Source organism: Salmo salar, unplaced genomic scaffold, assembly GCF_905237065.1.
Source record: "Salmo salar unplaced genomic scaffold, Ssal_v3.1, whole genome shotgun sequence".
In the NCBI taxonomy this organism is placed as follows: Eukaryota; Metazoa; Chordata; class Actinopteri; order Salmoniformes; family Salmonidae; genus Salmo; species Salmo salar.
In genome coordinates, this window is record NW_025548489.1 from 96394 (window position 1) to 119000 (window position 22607).

Sequence of the window (22607 nt, forward strand, 5' to 3'; positions counted from 1 at the left end):
TCTAGTGGTTAGAGGGGGCAGGTAGTCTAGTGGTTAGAGGGGGGCAGGTAGTCTAGTGGTTAGAGGGGGGGGCAGGTAGTCTAGTGGTTAGAGGGGGGGCAGGTAGTCTAGTGGTTAGAGGGGGGGCAGGTAGTCTAGTGGTTAGAGGGGGGGGCAGGTAGTCTAGTGGTTAGAGGGGGGCAGGTAGTCTAGTGGTTAGAGGGGGGGCAGGTAGTCTAGTGGTTAGAGGGGGGGCAGGTAGTCTAGTGGTTAGAGGGGGGGGCAGGTAGTCTAGTGGTTAGAGGGGGGGCAGGTAGTCTAGTGGTTAGAGGGGGGCAGGTAGTCTAGTGGTTAGGGGGGGGGGCAGGTAGTCTAGTGGTTAGAGGGGGGGCAGGTAGTCTAGTGGTTAGAGGGGGGGGCAGGTAGTCTAGTGGTTAGAGGGGGGCAGGTAGTCTAGTGGTTAGAGGGGGGGGCAGGTAGTCTAGTGGTTAGAGGGGGGGCAGGTAGTCTAGTGGTTAGAGGGGGGGGCAGGTAGTCTAGTGGTTAGAGGGGGGGGCAGGTAGTCTAGTGGTTAGAGGGGGGGCAGGTAGTCTAGTGGTTAGAGGGGGGGCAGGTAGTCTAGTGGTTAGAGGGGGGGCAGGTAGTCTAGTGGTTAGAGGGGGGGCAGGTAGTCTAGTGGTTAGAGGGGGGGCAGGTAGTCTAGTGGTTAGAGGGGGGGCAGGTAGTCTAGTGGTTAGAGGGGGGGCAGGTAGTCTAGTGGTTAGAGGGGGGGGCAGGTAGTCTAGTGGTTAGAGGGGGGGGCAGGTAGTCTAGTGGTTAGAGGGGGGGGGCAGGTAGTCTAGTGGTTAGAGGGGGGGCAGGTAGTCTAGTGGTTAGAGGGGGGCAGGTAGTCTAGTGGTTAGGAGGGGGGGCAGGTAGTCTAGTGGTTAGAGGGGGGGGCAGGTAGTCTAGTGGTTAGAGGGGGGGCAGGTAGTCTAGTGGTTAGAGGGGGGGGCAGGTAGTCTAGTGGTTAGAGGGGGGGCAGGTAGTCTAGTGGTTAGAGGGGGGGCAGGTAGTCTAGTGGTTAGAGGGGGGGCAGGTAGTCTAGTGGTTAGAGGGGGGGGCAGGTAGTCTAGTGGTTAGAGGGGGGGCAGGTAGTCTAGTGGTTAGAGGGGGGGGCAGGTAGTCTAGTGGTTAGAGGGGGGCAGGTAGTCTAGTGGTTAGAGGGGGGGCAGGTAGTCTAGTGGTTAGAGGGGGGGGGCAGGTAGTCTAGTGGTTAGAGGGGGGGGGCAGGTAGTCTAGTGGTTAGAGGGGGGGGGCAGGTAGTCTAGTGGTTAGAGGGGGGGGGCAGGTAGTCTAGTGGTTAGAGGGGGGGCAGGTAGTCTAGTGGTTAGAGGGGGGGCAGGTAGTCTAGTGGTTAGAGGGGGGCAGGTAGTCTAGTGGTTAGAGGGGGGGCAGGTAGTCTAGTGGTTAGAGGGGGGGCAGGTAGTCTAGTGGTTAGAGGGGGGCAGGTAGTCTAGTGGTTAGAGGGGGGGCAGGTAGTCTAGTGGTTAGAGGGGGGGGCAGGTAGTCTAGTGGTTAGAGGGGGGCAGGTAGTCTAGTGGTTAGAGGGGGGCAGGTAGTCTAGTGGTTAGAGGGGGGCAGGTAGTCTAGTGGTTAGAGGGGGAGGGGGGGGCAGGTAGTCTAGTGGTTAGAGGGGGGGCAGGTAGTCTAGTGGTTAGAGGGGGGGGCAGGTAGTCTAGTGGTTAGAGGGGGGGGCAGGTAGTCTAGTGGTTAGAGGGGGGGGCAGGTAGTCTAGTGGTTAGAGGGGGGGGCAGGTAGTCTAGTGGTTAGAGGGGGGGGCAGGTAGTCTAGTGGTTAGAGGGGGGGCAGGTAGTCTAGTGGTTAGAGGGGGGGCAGGTAGTCTAGTGGTTAGAGGGGGGGCAGGTAGTCTAGTGGTTAGAGGGGGGGCAGGTAGTCTAGTGGTTAGAGGGGGGGCAGGTAGTCTAGTGGTTAGAGGGGGGGCAGGTAGTCTAGTGGTTAGAGGGGGGGCAGGTAGTCTAGTGGTTAGAGGGGGGGCAGGTAGTCTAGTGGTTAGAGGGGGGGGCAGGTAGTCTAGTGGTTAGAGGGGGGGGCAGGTAGTCTAGTGGTTAGAGGGGGGGCAGGTAGTCTAGTGGTTAGAGGGGGGGCAGGTAGTCTAGTGGTTAGAGGGGGGGGCAGGTAGTCTAGTGGTTAGAGGGGGGGCAGGTAGTCTAGTGGTTAGAGGGGGGGCAGGTAGTCTAGTGGTTAGAGGGGGGGGGCAGGTAGTCTAGTGGTTAGAGGGGGGGGCAGGTAGTCTAGTGGTTAGAGGGGGGGCAGGTAGTCTAGTGGTTAGAGGGGGGGCAGGTAGTCTAGTGGTTAGAGGGGGGGGGCAGGTAGTCTAGTGGTTAGAGGGGGGGGCAGGTAGTCTAGTGGTTAGAGGGGGGGGCAGGTAGTCTAGTGGTTAGAGGGGGGGCAGGTAGTCTAGTGGTTAGAGGGGGGCAGGTAGTCTAGTGGTTAGAGGGGGGGCAGGTAGTCTAGTGGTTAGAGGGGGGGCAGGTAGTCTAGTGGTTAGAGGGGGGGCAGGTAGTCTAGTGGTTAGAGGGGGGGCAGGTAGTCTAGTGGTTAGAGGGGGGGCAGGTAGTCTAGTGGTTAGAGGGGGCAGGTAGTCTAGTGGTTAGAGGGGGGGCAGGTAGTCTAGTGGTTAGAGGGGGGGGCAGGTAGTCTAGTGGTTAGAGGGGGGGGGCAGGTAGTCTAGTGGTTAGAGGGGGGGGCAGGTAGTCTAGTGGTTAGGGGGGGGCAGGTAGTCTAGTGGTTAGAGGGGGGGCAGGTAGTCTAGTGGTTAGAGGGGGGGGCAGGTAGTCTAGTGGTTAGAGGGGGGGGGGCAGGTAGTCTAGTGGTTAGAGGGGGGAGCAGGGAGTCTAGTGGTTAGAGGGGGGGGCAGGTAGTCTAGTGGTTAGGGGGGGGCAGGTAGTCTAGTGGTTAGGGGGGGCAGGTAGTCTAGTGGTTAGAGGGGGGGGGCAGGTAGTCTAGTGGTTAGAGGGGGGCAGGTAGTCTAGTGGTTAGAGGGGGGGCAGGTAGTCTAGTGGTTAGAGAGGGGGGGGCAGGTAGTCTAGTGGTTAGAGGGGGGGCAGGTAGTCTAGTGGTTAGAGGGGGGGGGCAGGTAGTCTAGTGGTTAGAGGGGGGGCAGGTAGTCTAGTGGTTAGAGGGGGGGGCAGGTAGTCTAGTGGTTAGAGGGGGGGCAGGTAGTCTAGTGGTTAGGGGGGGGCAGGTAGTCTAGTGGTTAGAGGGGGGGGCAGGTAGTCTAGTGGTTAGAGGGGGGGGCAGGTAGTCTAGTGGTTAGAGGGGGGGGCAGGTAGTCTAGTGGTTAGAGGGGGGGGGCAGGTAGTCTAGTGGTTAGAGGGGGGGGGCAGGTAGTCTAGTGGTTAGAGGGGGGGCAGGTAGTCTAGTGGTTAGGGGGGGGGGCAGGTAGTCTAGTGGTTAGAGGGGGGGCAGGTAGTCTAGTGGTTAGAGGGGGGGGCAGGTAGTCTAGTGGTTAGGGGGGGGGGGCAGGTAGTCTAGTGGTTAGAGGGGGGGCAGGTAGTCTAGTGGTTAGAGGGGGGGGCAGGTAGTCTAGTGGTTAGAGGGGGGGGGCAGGTAGTCTAGTGGTTAGAGCATTGTGGGGGATCTGTGATCAGTTAGGTGGTGATTGTGTTCCCTAGGTAACGGTGATCAGTTCATTCGTGTTCCCCTCGTTGCCTCCCTGGCCACTCAACATCTTCTTGGCTTTCTGTATCCTGCTGACCTGCGGCTCGGCCATGGTGCTGGTGAGTACACACTGCTACCGCCAGGGGACGTGGGGCTGGGTACCGCCAGGGGGACGTGGGGCTGGGTACCGCCAGGGGACGTGGGGCTGGGTACCGCCAGGGGGACGTGGGGCTGGGTACCGCCAGGGGACGTGGGGTACCGGCAGGGGGCGTGGGGGTGGGTACCAGCAGGGGGACGTGGGGTTTGGTACCGGCAGGGGGACGTGGGGTTGGGTACCGGCAGGGGGACGTGGGGTTTGGTACCGGCAGGGGACTTGGGGGTGGGTACCGCCAGGGGGACTTGGGGGTGGGTACCGCCAGGGGACGTGGGGGTGGGTACCGGCAGGGGACGTGGGGTTTGGTACCGGCAGGGGGACGTGGGGTTGGGTACCGCCAGGGGACGTGGGGTTTGGTACCGCCAGGGGACTTGGGGGTGGGTACCGCCAGGGGACTTGGGGGTGGGTACCGCCAGGGGACTTGGGGGTGGGTACCGCCAGGGGACTTGGGGCTGGGTACCGCCAGGGGGACTTGGGGCTGGGTACCGCCAGGGGACTTGGGGCTGGGTACCGCCAGGGGACTTGGGGCTGGGTACCGCCAGGGGACTTGGGGCTGGGTACCGCCAGGGGACTTGGGGCTGGGTACCGGCAGGGGGACTTGGGGCTGGGTACCGGCAGGGGGACTTGGGGCTGGGTACCGGCAGGGGGACTTGGGGTTTGGTACCGACAGGGGGACTTGGGGTTGGGTACCGGCAGGGGGACGTGGGGGTGGGTACCGGCAGGGGGACGTGGGGGTTGGGTACCGGCAGGGGACGTGGGGGTTGGGTACCGGCAGGGGGACGTGGGGGTTGGGTACCGGCAGGGGACGTGGGGGTTGGGTACCGGCAGGGGGACGTGGGGTTGGGTACCGGCAGGGGGACGTGGGGGTTGGGTACCGGCAGGGGGACGTGGGGCTGGGTCCCGGCAGGGGGACGTGGGGCTGGGTCCCGGCAGGGGACGTGGGGCTGGGTACCGGCAGGGGGACTTGGGGCTGGGTACCGGCAGGGGGACTTGGGGCTGGGTACCGGCAGGGGGACGTGGGGGTGGGTACCGGCAGGGGGACTTGGGGCTGGGTACCGGCAGGGGGACGTGGGGTACCTGCAGGGGATGTGGGGGTGGGTACCGGCAGGGGGACGTGGGGTACCTGCAGGGGGACGTGGGGGTGGGTACCGGCAGGGTGACGTGGGGTACCTGCAGGGGGACGTGGGTACCGGCAGGGGGACGTGGGGGTGGGTACCAGCAGGGGGATGTGGGGTGGGGTACTGGCAGGGGGACGTGGGGTGGGGTACCTGCAGGGGGACTTGGGGTGGGATTGGGTACCAGCAGGGGGATGTGGGGTGGGGTACCTGCAGGGGGTTAAGCTGAATCTCTCGGTCTTCCTCCTGTAGATTGTCTGGTACCGGCAGGGGGACTTGGATCCCAAGTTCAGGAAGTTAATCTACTACATGCTGGCCTCCATCATGCTGCTGTGTCTCTGTGCTAACCTGTACTTCCACGATGTGGGCAGAGGGACGTGAGACTGGACATGCCTTACTCACCCTTACTGCCACACACGGTCACTGACTGGACTAGTGGGACCAGGTGGACCAGGAGGAGGACGGACCTGCCCAGTACCAGTTCGGATTCCACAACAGGACAGACAGTTTGCAGACAAGTGACTGTCCACCAATCATAGTCAAATGACTGTTTCTACTCTACCAATCAATGGCGCTGCACAGATCATCTGACTACTCAGCAATCACTTTAGGATTGTTTGTTGCTTTTTTTTCTTTAGTATTTTATGCAATAAATAATCATATCCTGTGAGTTGTTGTCCTGCACCTCTGTTGATAGCTGGCGTCTTCTCGGCCACATTCTGATTGGCCCACATTTTCAGAAAAGAGCGTCTACACATGGTATTAAAATGTCTCTTATCCACTGTCTACTCGTTGTGACCAGAGTTTCCCTGATCCCTCCTTGTGTGCAAGTTATGACGGATTATTTATTTTACTTCGGCTGCGTTTAGTCAGCCTAATTCTGATGTCTCACCCTGTTATTGGTTAAAAGATGAGAATTGTGCGTCTGCCTGTGCGTCTGCCTACCTCCAGAGGTGATCAGGAAAACCATCAGTAGCTACACTTCCAGTAACTTGACTGACCATCAGTAGCTACACTTCCAGTAACTTGTCCAGTGATCTGACCATCAGTAGCTACACTTCCAGTAACTTGTCCAGTGATCTGACCATCAGATTACAGTAGCTACACTTCCAGTAACTTGTCCAGTGATCTGACCATCAGATTACAGTAGCTACACTTCCAGTAACTTGTCCAGTGATCTGACCATCAGTAGCTACACTTCCAGTAACTTGTCCAGTGATCTGACCATCAGTAGCTACACTTCCAGTAACTTGTCCAGTGATCTGACCATCAGTAGCTACACTTCCAGTAACTTGTCCAGTGATCTGACCATCAGTAGCTACACTTCCAGTAACTTGTCCAGTGATCTGACCATCAGTAGCTACACTTCCAGTAACTTGTCCAGTGATCTGACCATACAGTAGCTACACTTCCAGTAACTTGTCCAGTGATCTGACCATCAGACAGTAGCTACACTTCCAGTAACTTGTCCAGTGATCTGACCATCAGTAGCTACACTTCCAGTAACTTGTCCAGTGATCTGACCATCAGTAGCTACACTTCCAGTAACTTGTCCAGTGATCTGACCATCAGTAGCTACTCTTCCAGTAACTTGTCCAGTGATCTGACCATCAGATTACAGTAGCTACACTTCCAGTAACTTGTCCAGTGATCTGACCATCAGATTACAGTAGCTACACTTCCAGTAACTTGTCCAGTGATCTGACCATCAGTAGCTACACTTCCAGTAACTTGTCCAGTGATCTGACCATCAGATTACAGTAGCTACACTTCCAGTAACTTGTCCAGTGATCTGACCATCAGTAGCTACACTTCCAGTAACTTGTCCAGTGATCTGACCATCAGTAGCTACACTTCCAGTAACTTGTCCAGTGATCTGACCATCAGTAGCTACACTTCCAGTAACTTGTCCAGTGATCTGACCATCAGTAGCTACTCTTCCAGTAACTTGTCCAGTGATCTGACCATCAGATTACAGTAGCTACACTTCCAGTAACTTGTCCAGTGATCTGACCATCAGATTACAGTAGCTACACTTCCAGTAACTTGTCCAGTGATCTGACCATCAGTAGCTACACTTCCAGTAACTTGTCCAGTGATCTGACCATCAGTAGCTACACTTCCAGTAACTTGTCCAGTGATCTGACCATCAGTAGCTACACTTCCAGTAACTTGTCCAGTGATCTGACCATCAGTAGCTACACTTCCAGTAACTTGTCCAGTGATCTGACCATCAGTAGCTACACTTCCAGTAACTTGTCCAGTGATCTAACCATCAGTAGCTACACTTCCAGTAACTTGTCCAGTGATCTGACCATCAGTAGCTACACTTCCAGTAACTTGTCCAGTGATCTGACCATCAGATTACAGTAGCTACACTTCCAGTAACTTGTCCAGTGATCTGACCATCAGATTACAGTAGCCTCACTTCCAGTAACTTGTCCAGTGATCTGACCATCAGTAGCTATACTTCCAGTAACTTGTCCAGTGATCTGACCATCAGTAGCTACACTTCCAGTAACTTGTCCAGTGATCTGACCATCAGATTACAGTAGCTACACTTCCAGTAACTTGTCCAGTGATCTGACCATCAGATTACAGTAGCTACACTTCCAGTAACTTGTCCAGTGATCTGACCATCAGTAGCTACACTTCCAGTAACTTGTCCAGTGATCTGACCATCAGTAGCTACACTTCCAGTAACTTGTCCAGTGATCTGACCATCAGATTACAGTAGCTACACTTCCAGTAACTTGTCCAGTGATCTGACCATCAGTAGCTACACTTCCAGTAACTTATTTTGTGGGGGGTTGATATTTACATAGAAAACAGATGGAACAATTACCTGCTGTGGTGCATGTCGATTTAAAAACAGCTGGAAGTCACACAATTATTTTAGTTTTTAAATCAGAAAAACCCAGGGCTCGATCCAATCAGATCCTGTTTAGTTGACATAGTGTTGCTCCACCATGGGGCCCATACCATATCCCCACCTCCACCATGGGGCCCATACCATAACCCCACACCTCCACCATGGGGCCCATACCATAACCCCATCTCCACCATGGGGCCCATACCACAAACACCATAACCCCACATCTCCACCATGGGGCCCATACCACAAACCCCACATCTCCACCATGGGGCCCATACCATAACCCCACCTCCACCATGGGGCCCATACCACAAACCCCACATCTCCACCATGGGGCCCATACCATATCCCCACATCTCCACCATGGGGCCCATACCATAACCCCATCTCCACCATGGGGCCCATACCATAACCCCACACCTCCACCATGGGGCCCATACCACAAACCCCACATCTCCACCATGGGGCCCATACCATAACCCCACATCTCCACCATGGGGCCCATACCATAACCCCACCTCCACCATGGGGCCCATACCACAAACCCCACATCTCCACCATGGGGCCCATACCATATCCCCACATCTCCACCATGGGGCCCATACCATAACCCCACCTCCACCATGGGGCCCATACCATAACCCCACCTCCACCATGGGGCCCATACCATAAACCCCACCTCCACCATGGGGCCCATACCACACCCTAACCCCACTGCCACCATGGGGCCCATACCATAACCCCACCTCCACCATGGGGCCCATACCATAACCCCACCTCCACCATGGGGCCCATACCATAAACCCACCTCCACCATGGGGCCCATACCATAAACCCCACCTCCACCATGGGGCCCATACCATAAACCCCACCTCCACCATGGGGCCCATACCATAAACCCCACCTCCACCATGGGGCCCATACCATAACCACACATCTCCACCATGGGGCCCATACCATAACCCCACATCTCCACCATGGGGCCCATACCATAACCCCACATCTCCACCATGGGGCCCATACCATAACCCCACATCTCCACCATGGGGCCCATACCATCACCCCACATCTCCACCATGGGGCCCATACCATATCCCCACCTCCACCATGGTGCCCATACCATAAACCCCACCTCCACCATCGGGCCCATACCATAAACCCACCTCCACCATGGGGCCCATACCATAAACCCCACCTCCACCATGGGGCCCATACCATAAACCCCACCTCCACCATGGGGCCCATACCATAAACCCCACCTCCACCATGGGGCCCATACCATAACCCCACATCTCCACCATGGGGCCCATACCATAACCCCACATCTCCACCATGGGGCCCATACCATAACCCCACATCTCCACCATGGGGCCCATACCATATCCCCACCTCCACCATGGGGCCCATACCATAACCCCACTGCCACCATGGGGCCCATACCATAACCCCACCTCCACCATGGGGCCCATACCACACCCTAACCCCACCATGGGGCCCATACCATAACCCCACCTCCACCATGAGGTCCATACCACACCCTAACCCCACTGCCACCATGGGGCCCATACCATAACCCCACCTCCACCATGGGGCCCATACCATAACCCCAACTCCACCATGGGGCCTATACCATAACCCCACATCTCCACCATGGGGCCCATACCATAACCCCACCTCCACCACCATGGGGCCCATACCCCACCTCCACCACCATGGGGCCCATACCATAACCCCACCTCCACCACCATGGGGCCCATACCCCACCTCCACCATGGGGCCCATACCATAACCACATCTCCACCATGGGGCCCATACCATAACCCCACCTCCACCATGGGGCCCATACCATAACCCCACCTCCACCATGGGGCCCATACCATAACCCCACCGCCACCATGGGGCCCATACCATAACCCCACCTCCACCATGGGGCCCATACCATAACCCCACATCTCCACCACCATGGGGCCCATACCATAACCCCACCTCCACCACCATGGGGCCCATACCATAACCCCACACCTCCACCATGGGGCCCATACCATAACCCCACACCTCCACCATGGGGCGCTCTGTTCACAACATTGACATCAGCAAACCAAATGGATGTACTGCCACATTCTCTAAAATGGCTTATGGTAGAGAAAGTAACATTACATTTTCTGGCAACAGCTTTGGTGGACATTTTTGCCGTCAGCATGCCAATTGTACGCTTCCTCAACTTGAGACCTCTGTGGCATCGAGTTGTGACAAAACTGCACACTTTAGAGTTGCCTTTTATTGTCCCCAGCACAAGGTGCACCTGTGTAGTGATCATGCTGTTTAATCAGCTTCATGACATGCCACACCTGTCAGGTGGATGGATTATCTTTAAAAAATATATTATTAACCCATTCACCACCCCCCTCTTCAGAGGACAAATACATTGTGTTTTCACAGCTTTTCTGCTACATTTTACACACACATTTAGCAAACATGGTACCTTTATATAAAGCATTTACATAATAATTCATTACCAAACATCAACTCCGTAATCCCACCCCTCAGCCACTCTCAGCCCATCCCACCCCTCAGCCCATCCCACCCCTCAGCCACTCAGCCCATCCCACCCCTCAGTCCCTCTCAGCCCATCCCACCCCTCAGCCACTCTCCCCCATCCCGCCCCTCTCAGCCCATCCCGCCCCTCTCAGCCCATCCCGCCTCTCAGCCCATCCCACCCCTCAGCCCATCCCGCCCCTCAGCCACTCAGCCCATCCCACCCCTCAGCCACTCTCCCCCATTCCCCCTCTCAGCCCATCCCACCCCTCAGCCCATCCCGCCCCTCAGCCACTCAGCCCATCCCACCCCTCAGCCACTCAGCCCATCCCACCCCTCAGTCCCTCTCAGCCCATCCCACCCCTCAGTCCCCCCCAATTCCCCAGTGGAAGCTGCACCCCATGCTATTTCAGAATATGGGACATGTCCACCCCCATGCTATTTCAGAATATGGGACATGTCCACCCCCATGCTATTTCAGAATATGGGACATGTCCACCCCCATGCTATTTCAGAATATGGGACATGTCCACCCCGATGCTATTTCAGAATATGGGACATGTCCACCCCCATGCTATTTCAGAATATGGGACATGTCCCCCCATGCTATTTCAGAATATGGGACATGTCCACCCCCATGCTATTTCAGAATATGGGACATGTCCCCCCCCATGCTATTTCAGAATATGGGACATGTCCCCCCCCCCATGCTATTTCAGAATATGGGACATGTCCACCCCCATGCTATTTCAGAATATGGGACATGTCCCCCCCCATGCTATTTCAGAATATGGGACATGTCCACCCCCATGCTATTTCAGAATATGGGACATGTCCACCCCCATGCTATTTCAGAATATGGGACATGTCCACCCCCATGCTATTTCAGAATATGGGACATGTCCACCCCCATGCTATTTCAGAATATGGGACATGTCCCCCCCATGCTATTTCAGAATATGGGACATGTCCACCCCCATGCTATTTCAGAATATGGGACATGTCCACCCCCATGCTATTTCAGAATATGGGACATGTCCACCCCGATGCTATTTCAGAATATGGGACATGTCCACCCCCCATGCTATTTCAGAATATGGGACATGTCCCCCCCATGCTATTTCAGAATATGGGACATGTCCACCCCCATGCTATTTCAGAATATGGGACATGTCCACCCCCCATGCTATTTCAGAATATGGGACATGTCCACCCCCATGCTATTTCAGAATATGGGACATGTCCCCCCCCCATGCTATTTCAGAATATGGGACACATTAAATCAGAATGTGGGACAGATCAGGACAAAGGAGCAGGTATAACCGGGGATAAAGTGTCGGACGATCGACAGACGGTACTGAAACACACCGGATTAGCAACTGTGGAAGTTTTTAATTACACATAAATAAAAGTAAATGCAGATATAATTCACAGTGTCAGATGGATCTGTCCTGTTGTTCGTGTGGTCAGCAGGCCGACGGTTACAACAGAAAACACCGGGACCTAGAAACTGTAGGGTGCTGTTCTGAGGCGGAGCGGCCAGAGAATCTACCACACTGAGTGGACAAAACATTAAGAACACCTGCTCTATCCATGACGGACTGACCAGGTGAATCCAGGTGAAAGATTATGATCCCTTATTGATGTCACTTGTTAAATCCACTTCAATCAGTGTAGATGAAGGGGAGGAGACATGTTAAAGAAGGATTTTTAAGCTTTCAGACAATTGAGACTTGGGGTTGCAACTCAATATTAGGAAGTGCTTAGTCCACTCAGTGTGGCTCTGGCTGCAGGCTTTATGAAGTACATAGAACGGACAGTTTGGAAAGACCGTTCTGCAACACACACCCTCTCACACACACACACACACACACACACACACACACACGGTCAGGCCGGCCCCCACAGGAGCCCATGATGATGTCATAGTCTCACCTCTGACCAAAGAGAACATTTAAAGGGGAGGGGCTTAATGGCCAACTCAGCCAATCAGAAATAATGTCCAAAATGATGACATGTCCACTCTGCTGTTCGATTGGCTCCATCAGTGATGATGTTATCCAGCTCAGTCAGAGACATCCTGGTTCTCAAGGATCAGATCTGAAGGAGAGAAGAGGAGGAGGATGAGAGAGGAGGAGGAGGAGAGAGAAGAGGAGGAGGATGAGAGAGGAGGAGGAGGATGAGAGAGGAGGAGGAGGAGAGAGAGAAGAGGAGGAGGATGAGAGAGAAGAGGAGGAGGATGAGAGAGGAGGAGGAGAGAGAGAAGAGGAGGAGGATGAGAGAAGAGGAGGAGAGGGAGAAGAGGAGGAGGATGAGAGAGTGAGAGGAGGATGAGAGAAGAGGAGGAGGATGAGAGAAGAGGAGGAGGATGAGAGAAGAGGAGGAGGATGAGAGAGTGAGAGGAGGATGAGAGAGGAGAGAGAATAGAGGAGGATGAGAGAAGAGGAGGATGAGAGAGGAGGAGGAGGATGAGAGGAGAGGAGGAGGATGAGAGAGTGAGAGGAGGAGGATGAGAGAGGAGGAGGATGAGAGAGGAGGAGGATGAGAGAGGAGGAGGAGGATGAGAGGAGAGGAGGAGGATGAGAGAGTGAGAGGAGGATGAGAGAGGAGAGAGAATAGAGGAGGATGAGAGAGGAGGATGAGAGAGAGAAGAGGAGGAGGATGAGAGAAGAGGAGGATGAGAGAGGAGGAGGAGGATGAGAGGAGAGGAGGAGGATGAGAGAGTGAGAGGAGGATGAGAGAGGAGGAGGATGAGAGAGGAGGAGGATGAGAGAGAGAGGAGGATGAGAGAGAAGAGGAGGAGGATGAGAGAGTGAGTTTGTGTGTAGGTGTGTGTGTGTGTGTGTGTGAGGGTGTGTGTGTGTGTGAGGTGTGTGTGTGTGAGAGTGTGTGAGGGTGTGTGTGTGTGTGTGTACCTGTCAGTGTGCTGCTGACATTTGTAGGAGAAACGATAAGCACCGCCCCCTTCGCTATCCCAGAATCCACCACCTGCTCCTCCTGAGAGGGAGCGTCCAGGACCGTGGCAGTAAAACTGTCTGTCATTGGCTCCGGAGTCTCGGTGGCTCCGCCTTCTGAGGAACCAATCAGGAAGTTCTGCTCAGGCTCCTCCCCCTGCATCTCCACAACCAGCTGTGATTGGCAGAGAGGCTCTGGAGAGGTGTGGTCAGAGGTGACCGTCTGAATGAAGACGCTGCTGTCGTTGGAACAAACACCCTCCGTCTGAAAACAAAACGCTGCAGTCAGATAATAACTAGTTTCTATGGGAGAGAACATTATTACTAAGGACTAGTTAACCAGGGGTATATTACTGAGGACTAGTTCACCAGGGGTATATTACTAAGGACTAGTTCACCAGGGGTATATTACTAACTAAGGACTAGTTCACCAGGGGTATATTACTAACTAAGGACTAGTTCACCAGGGGTATATTACTAACTAAGGACTAGTTCACCAGGGGTATATTACTAACTAAGGACTAGTTCACCAGGGGTATATTACTAACTGAGGACTAGTTCACCAGGGGTATATTACTAACTAAGGACTAGTTCACCAGGGGTATATTACTAACTAAGGACTAGTTCACCAGGGGTATATTACTGACTAAGGACTAGTTCACCAGGGGTATATTACTAACTAAGGACTAGTTCACCAGGGGTATATTACTAACTAAGGACTAGTTCACCAGGGGTATATTACTAACTAAGGACTAGTTCACCAGGGGTATATTACTAACTAAGGACTAGTTCACCAGGGGTATATTACTAACTAAGGACTAGTTCACCAGGGGTATATTACTAACTAAGGACTAGTTCACCAGGGGTATATTACTAACTAAGGACTAGTTCACCAGGGGTATATTACTAACTAAGGACTAGTTCACCAGGGGTATATTACTAACTAAGGACTAGTTCACCAGGGGTATATTACTAAGGACTAGTTCACCAGGGGTATATTACTAACTAAGGACTAGTTCACCAGGGGTATATTACTAAGGACTAGTTCACCAGGGGTATATTACTAACTAAGGACTAGTTCACCAGGGGTATATTACTAACTAAGGACTAGTTAACCAGGGGTATATTACTAACTAAGGACTAGTTCACCAGGGGTATATTACTAAGGACTAGTTCACCAGGGGTATATTACTAAGGACTAGTTCACCAGGGGTATATTACTAACTAAGGACTAGTTCACCAGGGGTATATTACTAACTAAGGACTAGTTCACCAGGGGTATATTACTAACTAAGGACTAGTTCACCAGGGGTATATTACTAACTAAGGACTAGTTCACCAGGGGTATATTACTAACTAAGGACTAGTTCACCAGGGGTATATTACTAACTAAGGACTAGTTCACCAGGGGTATATTACTAAGGACTAGTTCACCAGGGGTATATTACTAACTAAGGACTAGTTCACCAGGGGTATATTACTAACTAAGGACTAGTTCACCAGGGGTATATTACTAAGGACTAGTTCACCAGGGGTATATTACTAACTAAGGACTAGTTCACCAGGGGTATATTACTAACTAAGGACTAGTTCACCAGGGGTATATTACTGACTAAGGACTAGTTCACCAGGGGTATATTACTGACTAAGGACTAGTTCACCAGGGGTATATTACTGAGGACTAGTTAACCAGGGGTATATTACTGAGGACTAGTTCACCAGGGGTATATTACTAACTAAGGACTAGTTCACCAGGGGTATATTACTAACTAAGGACTAGTTCACCAGGGGTATATTACTAACTAAGGACTAGTTCACCAGGGGTATATTACTAACTAAGGACTAGTTCACCAGTGAGAGGGAACGTTATTTATAATAATATTACTGAGGGAACGTTATTTATAATAATATTACTGAGGGAACGTTATTTATAATAATATTACTGAGGGAACGTTATTTATAATAATATTACTGAGGGAACGTTATTTATAATAATATTACTGAGGGAGGAACGTTATTTATAATAATATTACTGAGGGAACGTTATTTATAATAATATTACTGAGGGAGCGTTATTTATAATAATATTACTGAGGGAACGTTATTTATAATAATATTACTGAGGGAGTGAACGTTATTTATAATAATATTACTGAGGGAACGTTATTTATAATAATATTACTGAGGGAACGTTATTTATAATAATATTACTGAGGGAACGTTATTTATAATAATATTACTGAGGGAACGTTATTTATAATAATATTACTGAGGGAGGGAACGTTATTTATAATAATATTACTGAGGGAACGTTATTTATAATAATATTACTGAGGGAACGTTATTTATAATAATATTACTGAGGGAACGTTATTTATAATAATATTACTGAGGGAGGGAACGTTATTTATAATAATATTACTGAGGGAACGTTATTTATAATAATATTACTGAGGGAACGTTATTTATAATAATATTACTGAGGGAACGTTATTTATAATAATATTACTGAGGGAGTGAACGTTATTTATAATAATATTACTGAGGGAACGTTATTTATAATAATATTACTGAGGGAACGTTATTTATAATAATATTACTGAGGGAACGTTATTTATAATAATATTACTGAGGGAACGTTATTTATAATAATATTACTGAGGGAGGGAACGTTATTTATAATAATATTACTGAGGGAACGTTATTTATAATAATATTACTGAGGGAACGTTATTTATAATAATATTACTGAGGGAACGTTATTTATAATAATATTACTGAGGGAGGGAACGTTATTTATAATAATATTACTGAGGGAACGTTATTCATAATAATATTACTGAGGGAACGTTATTTATAATAATATTACTGAGGGAACGTTATTTATAATAATATTACTGAGGGAACGTTATTTATAATAATATTACTGAGGGAACGTTATTTATAATAATATTACTGAGGGAACGTTATTTATAATAATATTACTGAGGGAGGGAACGTTATTTATAATAATATTACTGAGGGAACGTTATTTATAATAATATTACTGAGGGAACGTTATTTATAATAATATTACTGAGGGAACGTTATTTATAATAATATTACTGAGGGAACGTTATTTATAATAATATTACTGAGGGAACGTTATTTATAATAATATTACTGAGGGAGGCGTTATTTATAATAATATTACTGAGGGAACGTTATTTACAATAATATTACTGAGGAGGAACGTTATTTATAATAATATTACTGAGGGAACGTTATTTATAATAATATTACTGAGGGAACGTTATTTATAATAATATTACTGAGGGAACGTTATTTATAATAATATTACTGAGGGAACGTTATTTATAATAATATTACTGAGGGAACGTTATTTATAATAATATTACTGAGGGAACGTTATTTATAATAATATTACTGAGGGAGGGAACGTTATTTATAATAATATTACTAGGGAGGGAACGTTATTTATAATAATATTACTGAGGGAACGTTATTTATAATAATATTACTGAGGGAACGTTATTTATAATAATATTACTGAGGGAGGGAACGTTATTTATAATAATATTACTGAGGGAACGTTATTTATAATAATATTACTGAGGGAACGTTATTTATAATAATATTACTGAGGGAGGGAACGTTATTTATAATAATATTACTGAGGGAGCGTTATTTATAATAATATTACTGAGGGAACGTTATTTATAATAATATTACTGAGGGAACGTTATTTATAATAATATTACTGAGGGAACGTTATTTATAATAATATTACTGAGGGAACGTTATTTATAATAATATTACTGAGGGAACGTTATTTATAATAATATTACTGAGGGAACGTTATTTATAATAATATTACTGAGGGAACGTTATTTATAATAATATTACTGAGGGAACGTTATTTATAATAATATTACTGAGGGAGGGAACGTTATTTATAATAATATTACTGAGGGAGTGAACGTTATTTATAATAATATTACTGAGGGAACGTTATTTATAATAATATTACTGAGGGAACGTTATTTATAATAATATTACTGAGGGAGGGAACGTTATTTATAATAATATTACTGAGGGAACGTTATTTATAATAATATTACTGAGGGAACGTTATTTATAATAATATTACTGAGGGAGTGAACGTTATTTATAATAATATTACTGAGGGAACGTTATTTATAATAATATTACTGAGGGAACGTTATTTATAATAATATTACTGAGGGAGGGAACGTTATTTATAATAATATTACTGAGGGAACGTTATTTATAATAATATTACTGAGGGAACGTTATTTATAATAATCGCTCACAATTGTTTCTCTAAAAGCTGTCTGGGTTTAAATATCTTCTATTGTACAGAAATTACAATAGAATTATTAGATTCATTATTAGATATTTTTTTATTTAACCTTTATTTAACGAGGCAAGTCAGTTAAGAACAAATTCTGATTTATAATGACGGCCTCCCGGGGAACAGTGGGTTAACTGCCTTGTTCAGGGGCAGAACGACAGATTTTTACCTTGTCAGCTCGGGGATTCGAACTTGCAACCTTTCGGTTACTAGACCAACGCTCTAACCACTAGGCTACGCTGCTGGTTACTAGTCCAACGCTCTAACCACTAGGCTACCCTGCTGGTTACTAGTCCAACGCTCTAACCACTAGGCTACGCTGCTGGTTACTAGTCCAACGCTCTAACCACTAGGCTACCTGCTGGTTACTAGTCCAACGCTCTAACCACTAGGCTACCTGCTGGTTACTAGTCCAACGCTCTAACCACTAGGCTACGCTGCTGGTTACTAGTCCAACGCTCTAACCACTAGGCTACCTGCTGGTTACTAGTCCAACGCTCTAACCACTAGGCTACGCTGCTGGTTACTAGTCCAACGCTCTAACCACTAGGCTACCCTGCTGGTTACTAGTCCAACGCTCTAACCACTAGGCTACCTGCTGGTTACTAGTACAACGCTCTAACCACTAGGCTACCTGCTGGTTACTAGTCCAACGCTCTAACCACTAGGCTACCCTGCTGGTTACTAGTCCAACGCTCTAACCACTAGGCTACGCTGCTGGTTACTAGTCCAATGCTCTAAGCACTAGGCTACCTGCTGGTTACTGGTCCAACGCTCTAACCACTAGGCTACGCTGCTGGTTACTGGCCCAACGCTCTAACCACTAGGCTACGCTGCTGGTTACTAGTCCAACGCTCTAACCACTAGGCTACGCTGCTGGTTACTAGTCCAACGCTCTAACCACTAGGCTACCCTGCTGGTTACTAGTCCAACGCTCTAACCACTACGCTACCCTGCTGGTTACTAGTCCAACGCTCTAACCACTAGGCTACCCTGCTGGTTACTAGTCCAACGCTCTAACCACTAGGCTACCTGCTGGTTACTAGTCCAACGCTCTAACCACTAGGCTACCTGCTGGTTACTAGTCCAACGCTCTAACCACTAGGCTACGCTGCTGGCTACTAGTCCAACGCTCTAACCACTAGGCTACCTGCTGGTTACTAGTCCAACGCTCTAACCACTAGGCTACCTGCTGGTTACTAGTCCAACGCTCTAACCACTAGGCTACCTGCTGGTTACTAGTCCAACGCTCTAACCACTAGGCTATGCTGCTGGTTACTAGTCCAACGCTCTAACCACTAGGCTACCCTGCTGGTTACTAGTCCAAAGCTCTAACCACTAGGCTACCCTGCTGGTTACTAGTCCAACGCTCTAACCACTAGGCTACCTGCTGGTTACTAGTCCAACGCTCTAACCACTAGGCTACCTGCTGGTTACTAGTCCAACGCTCTAACCACTAGGCTACCTGCTGGTTACTAGTCCAACGCTCTAACCACTAGGCTACCTGCTGGTTACTAGTCCAACGCTCTAACCACTAGGCTACCCTGCTGGTTACTAGTCCAAAGCTCTAACCACTAGGCTACCTGCTGGTTACTAGTCCAACGCTCTAACCACTAGGCTACCTGCTGGTTACTGGCCCAACGCTCTAACCACTAGGCTACCTGCTGGTTACTAGTCCAACGCTCTAACCACTAGGCTACGCTGCTGGTTACTAGTCCAACGCTCTAACCACTAGGCTACCTGCTGGTTACTAGTCCAACGCTCTAACCACTAGGCTACGCTGCTGGTTACTAGTCCAACGCTCTAACCACTAGGCTACCCTGCTGGTTACTAGTCCAACGCTCTAACCACTAGGCTACGCTGCTGGTTACTAGTCCAACGCTCTAACCACTACGCTACCCTGCTGGTTACTAGTCCAACGCTCTAACCACTAGGCTACCTGCTGGTTACTAGTCCAACGCTCTAACCACTAGGCTACGCTGCTGGTTACTAGTCCAACGCTCTAAGCACTACGCTACCCTGCTGGTTACTAGTCCAACGCTCTAACCACTAGGCTACGCTGCTGGTTACTAGTCCAACGCTCTAACCACTAGGCTACCCTGCTGGTTACTAGTCCAACGCTCTAACCACTAGGCTACCTGCTGGTTACTAGTCCAACGCTCTAACCACTAGGCTACCTGCTGGTTACTAGTCCAACGCTCTAACCACTAGGCTACGCTGCTGGTTACTAGTCCAACGCTCTAACCACTAGGCTACCTGCTGGTTACTAGTCCAACGCTCTAACCACTAGGCTACCTGCTGGTTACTAGTCCAATGCTCTAACCACTAGGCTACCTGCTGGTTACTAGTCCAACGCTCTAACCACTAGGCTACGCTGCTGGTTACTAGTCCAACGCTCTAACCACTAGGCTTCGCTGCTGGTTACTAGTCCAACGCTCTAACCACTAGGCTACCTGCTGGTTACTAGTCCAACGCTCTAACCACTAGGCTACGCTGCTGGTTACTAGTCCAACGCTCTAACCACTACGCTACCCTGCCGCCGATTACTTCCTGTTACGTTCCCCAGCAAGGAAAAACAAAAATTTGTCGCTCAAAACAAGAGAATTAACAAAATGTCACTGCCAATGAAAACGAATCATGAGGGGTTTTAGGGTCCGAAAGAACCTCATGGGACCAGTTCTGTACATGTGGATCCGTCCCGAACACTCACTGAGAGGCTGTGTAGGATGATGTGTTCTGGGGACGAGGAGCTAGCCGTCAGGCTCACGGTGGGATTGCTGGAAAGACTGAGCGGCAGGCTCTGATTGGCTGCTGTCTGAAGGAAATATGTCCCTGGAGTTCCTGTAGGGTGCAGGTGGAAAGACTACACCACACACACACACACACACACACACACACACACACACACACACACACACACACACACACACACACACACACACACACACACACACACACACACACACGGGGATTGTTGTTGTGATATTAAAAGAGCGTGAACATTGTGTCTGTATCTAAAGGTGATATTATGGTCCAACTCACAGGGAGGATCTGTAAGGTCTGAAGAGCAGCAGTGTTGAGGGTGATGGTCTCTGTATCACTGGTCCCAGCACCGTCTGAGGCTGATAGACACGCCAGTTCAGTACACACACACACACACACACACTGGTCCCAGCACCGTCTGAGGCTGATAGACATGCCAGTTCAGTCACACACACACACACACACACACACACACACACACTGGTCCCAGCACCGTCTGAGGCTGATAGACATGCCAGTTCAGTAACACACACACACACACACACACACACACACACTGGTCCCAGCACCGTCTGAGGCTGATGGAGATGCCAGTTCAGTACACACACACACACACACACACACACACTGGTCCCAGCACCGTCTGAGGCTGATAGACATGCCAGTTCAGTACACACACACACACACACACACACACTGGTCCCAGCACCGTCTGAGGCTGATGGACATGCCAGTTCAGTACACACACACACACACACACTGGCACCAGCACCGTCTGAGGCTGATAGACATGCCAGTTCAGTACACACACACACACACACACACACACACACACACTGGTCCCAGCACCGTCTGAGGCTGATAGACATGCCAGTTCAGTACACACACACACACACACACACACACACACACACTGGTCCCAGCACCGTCTGAGGCTGATGGAGATGCCAGTTCAGTACACACACACACACACACACACACACACACTGGTCCCAGCACCGTCTGAGGCTGATAGACATGCCAGTTCAGTACACACACACACACACACACACACACTGGTCCCAGCACCGTCTGAGGCTGATGGACATGCCAGTTCAGTACACACACACACACACACACTGGCACCAGCACCGTCTGAGGCTGATAGACATGCCAGTTCAGTAACACACACACACACACACACACACACACACACTGGTCCCAGCACCGTCTGAGGCTGATAGACATGCCAGTTCAGTACACACACACACACACACACACACACACACACTGGTCCCAGCACCGTCTGAGGCTGATGGAGATGCCAGTTCAGTACACACACACACACACACACACACACACTGGTCCCAGCACCGTCTGAGGCTGATAGACATGCCAGTTCAGTACACACACACACACACACACACACACACTGGTCCCAGCACCGTCTGAGGCTGATGGACATGCCAGTTCAGTAACACACACACACACACACTGGCACCAGCACCGTCTGAGGCTGATAGACATGCCAGTTCAGTACACACACACACACACACACACTGGCACCAGCACCGTCTGAGGCTGATAGACACGCCAGTTCAGTACACACACACACACTGGTCCCAGCACCGTCTGAGGCTGATAGACACGCCAGTTCAGTACACACACACACACACACACACACACACACACACACACACACACACACACACACACACACACACACACACACACACACACACACACACACACTTCCCCCTCCCTGTACTGACCGAGGTGTGTGATCTGCAGTGGGATCTGCAGCGCTGTGACGGGCCGGGGGGTGGAGCTACAGCACTCCTCCAATCGCGTGACTCGGATCTGCAGGGAAGGGGAAGGGCTACCTGGCCCCGCCCCTAACGGATTCTCCATCAACTCCTGAAGACCCTTCAGTAACACTACACACACACACACACACACACACACACACACACACACACACACACACACACCACACCACACACACACACCACACACACACACCACACACCACACACACACCACACACCACACACACACACCACACCACACCACACACCATCACATCACACCACACCACACACCACACCACACCACACACCACATCACATCACACACACCACCCACAGTATTATCTGCAGTAGTAGCAGTATCACTAGTTTGTTATGATTTAAACATGTTGCTGATACTGGATTTG

General features: G+C 50.3%; 2 protein-coding genes across 5 annotated transcripts in view; one reads left to right on the forward strand and one right to left on the reverse strand.

Moving 5' to 3' along the window:
• Positions 1-5697, forward strand: part of LOC123733101 (transmembrane protein 243) — a 28595-nt gene extending 22898 nt beyond the window's left edge. The window contains exons 4-5 of the mRNA XM_045712456.1: positions 3657-3761; positions 5164-5697. Coding sequence (XP_045568412.1) covers positions 3657-3761; positions 5164-5292 — 234 coding nt within the window. The 3' untranslated portion in view covers positions 5293-5697. The remainder of the gene's footprint in view (positions 1-3656; positions 3762-5163) is intronic.
• A 5996-nt stretch (positions 5698-11693) lies between these two features.
• Positions 11694-22607, reverse strand: part of LOC106594133 (cyclin-D-binding Myb-like transcription factor 1) — a 36243-nt gene continuing 25329 nt past the window's right edge. For all 4 annotated transcript variants that reach the window (XM_045712453.1, XM_045712454.1, XM_045712452.1 and 1 more), the window contains 5 exons: positions 22165-22329; positions 20693-20772; positions 20361-20513; positions 13237-13540; positions 11694-12421 (listed from right to left, as the gene is read on the reverse strand). In XM_045712453.1, coding sequence (XP_045568409.1) covers positions 12387-12421; positions 13237-13540; positions 20361-20513; positions 20693-20772; positions 22165-22329 — 737 coding nt within the window. In that variant the 3' untranslated portion in view covers positions 11694-12386. The remainder of the gene's footprint in view (positions 12422-13236; positions 13541-20360; positions 20514-20692; positions 20773-22164; positions 22330-22607) is intronic.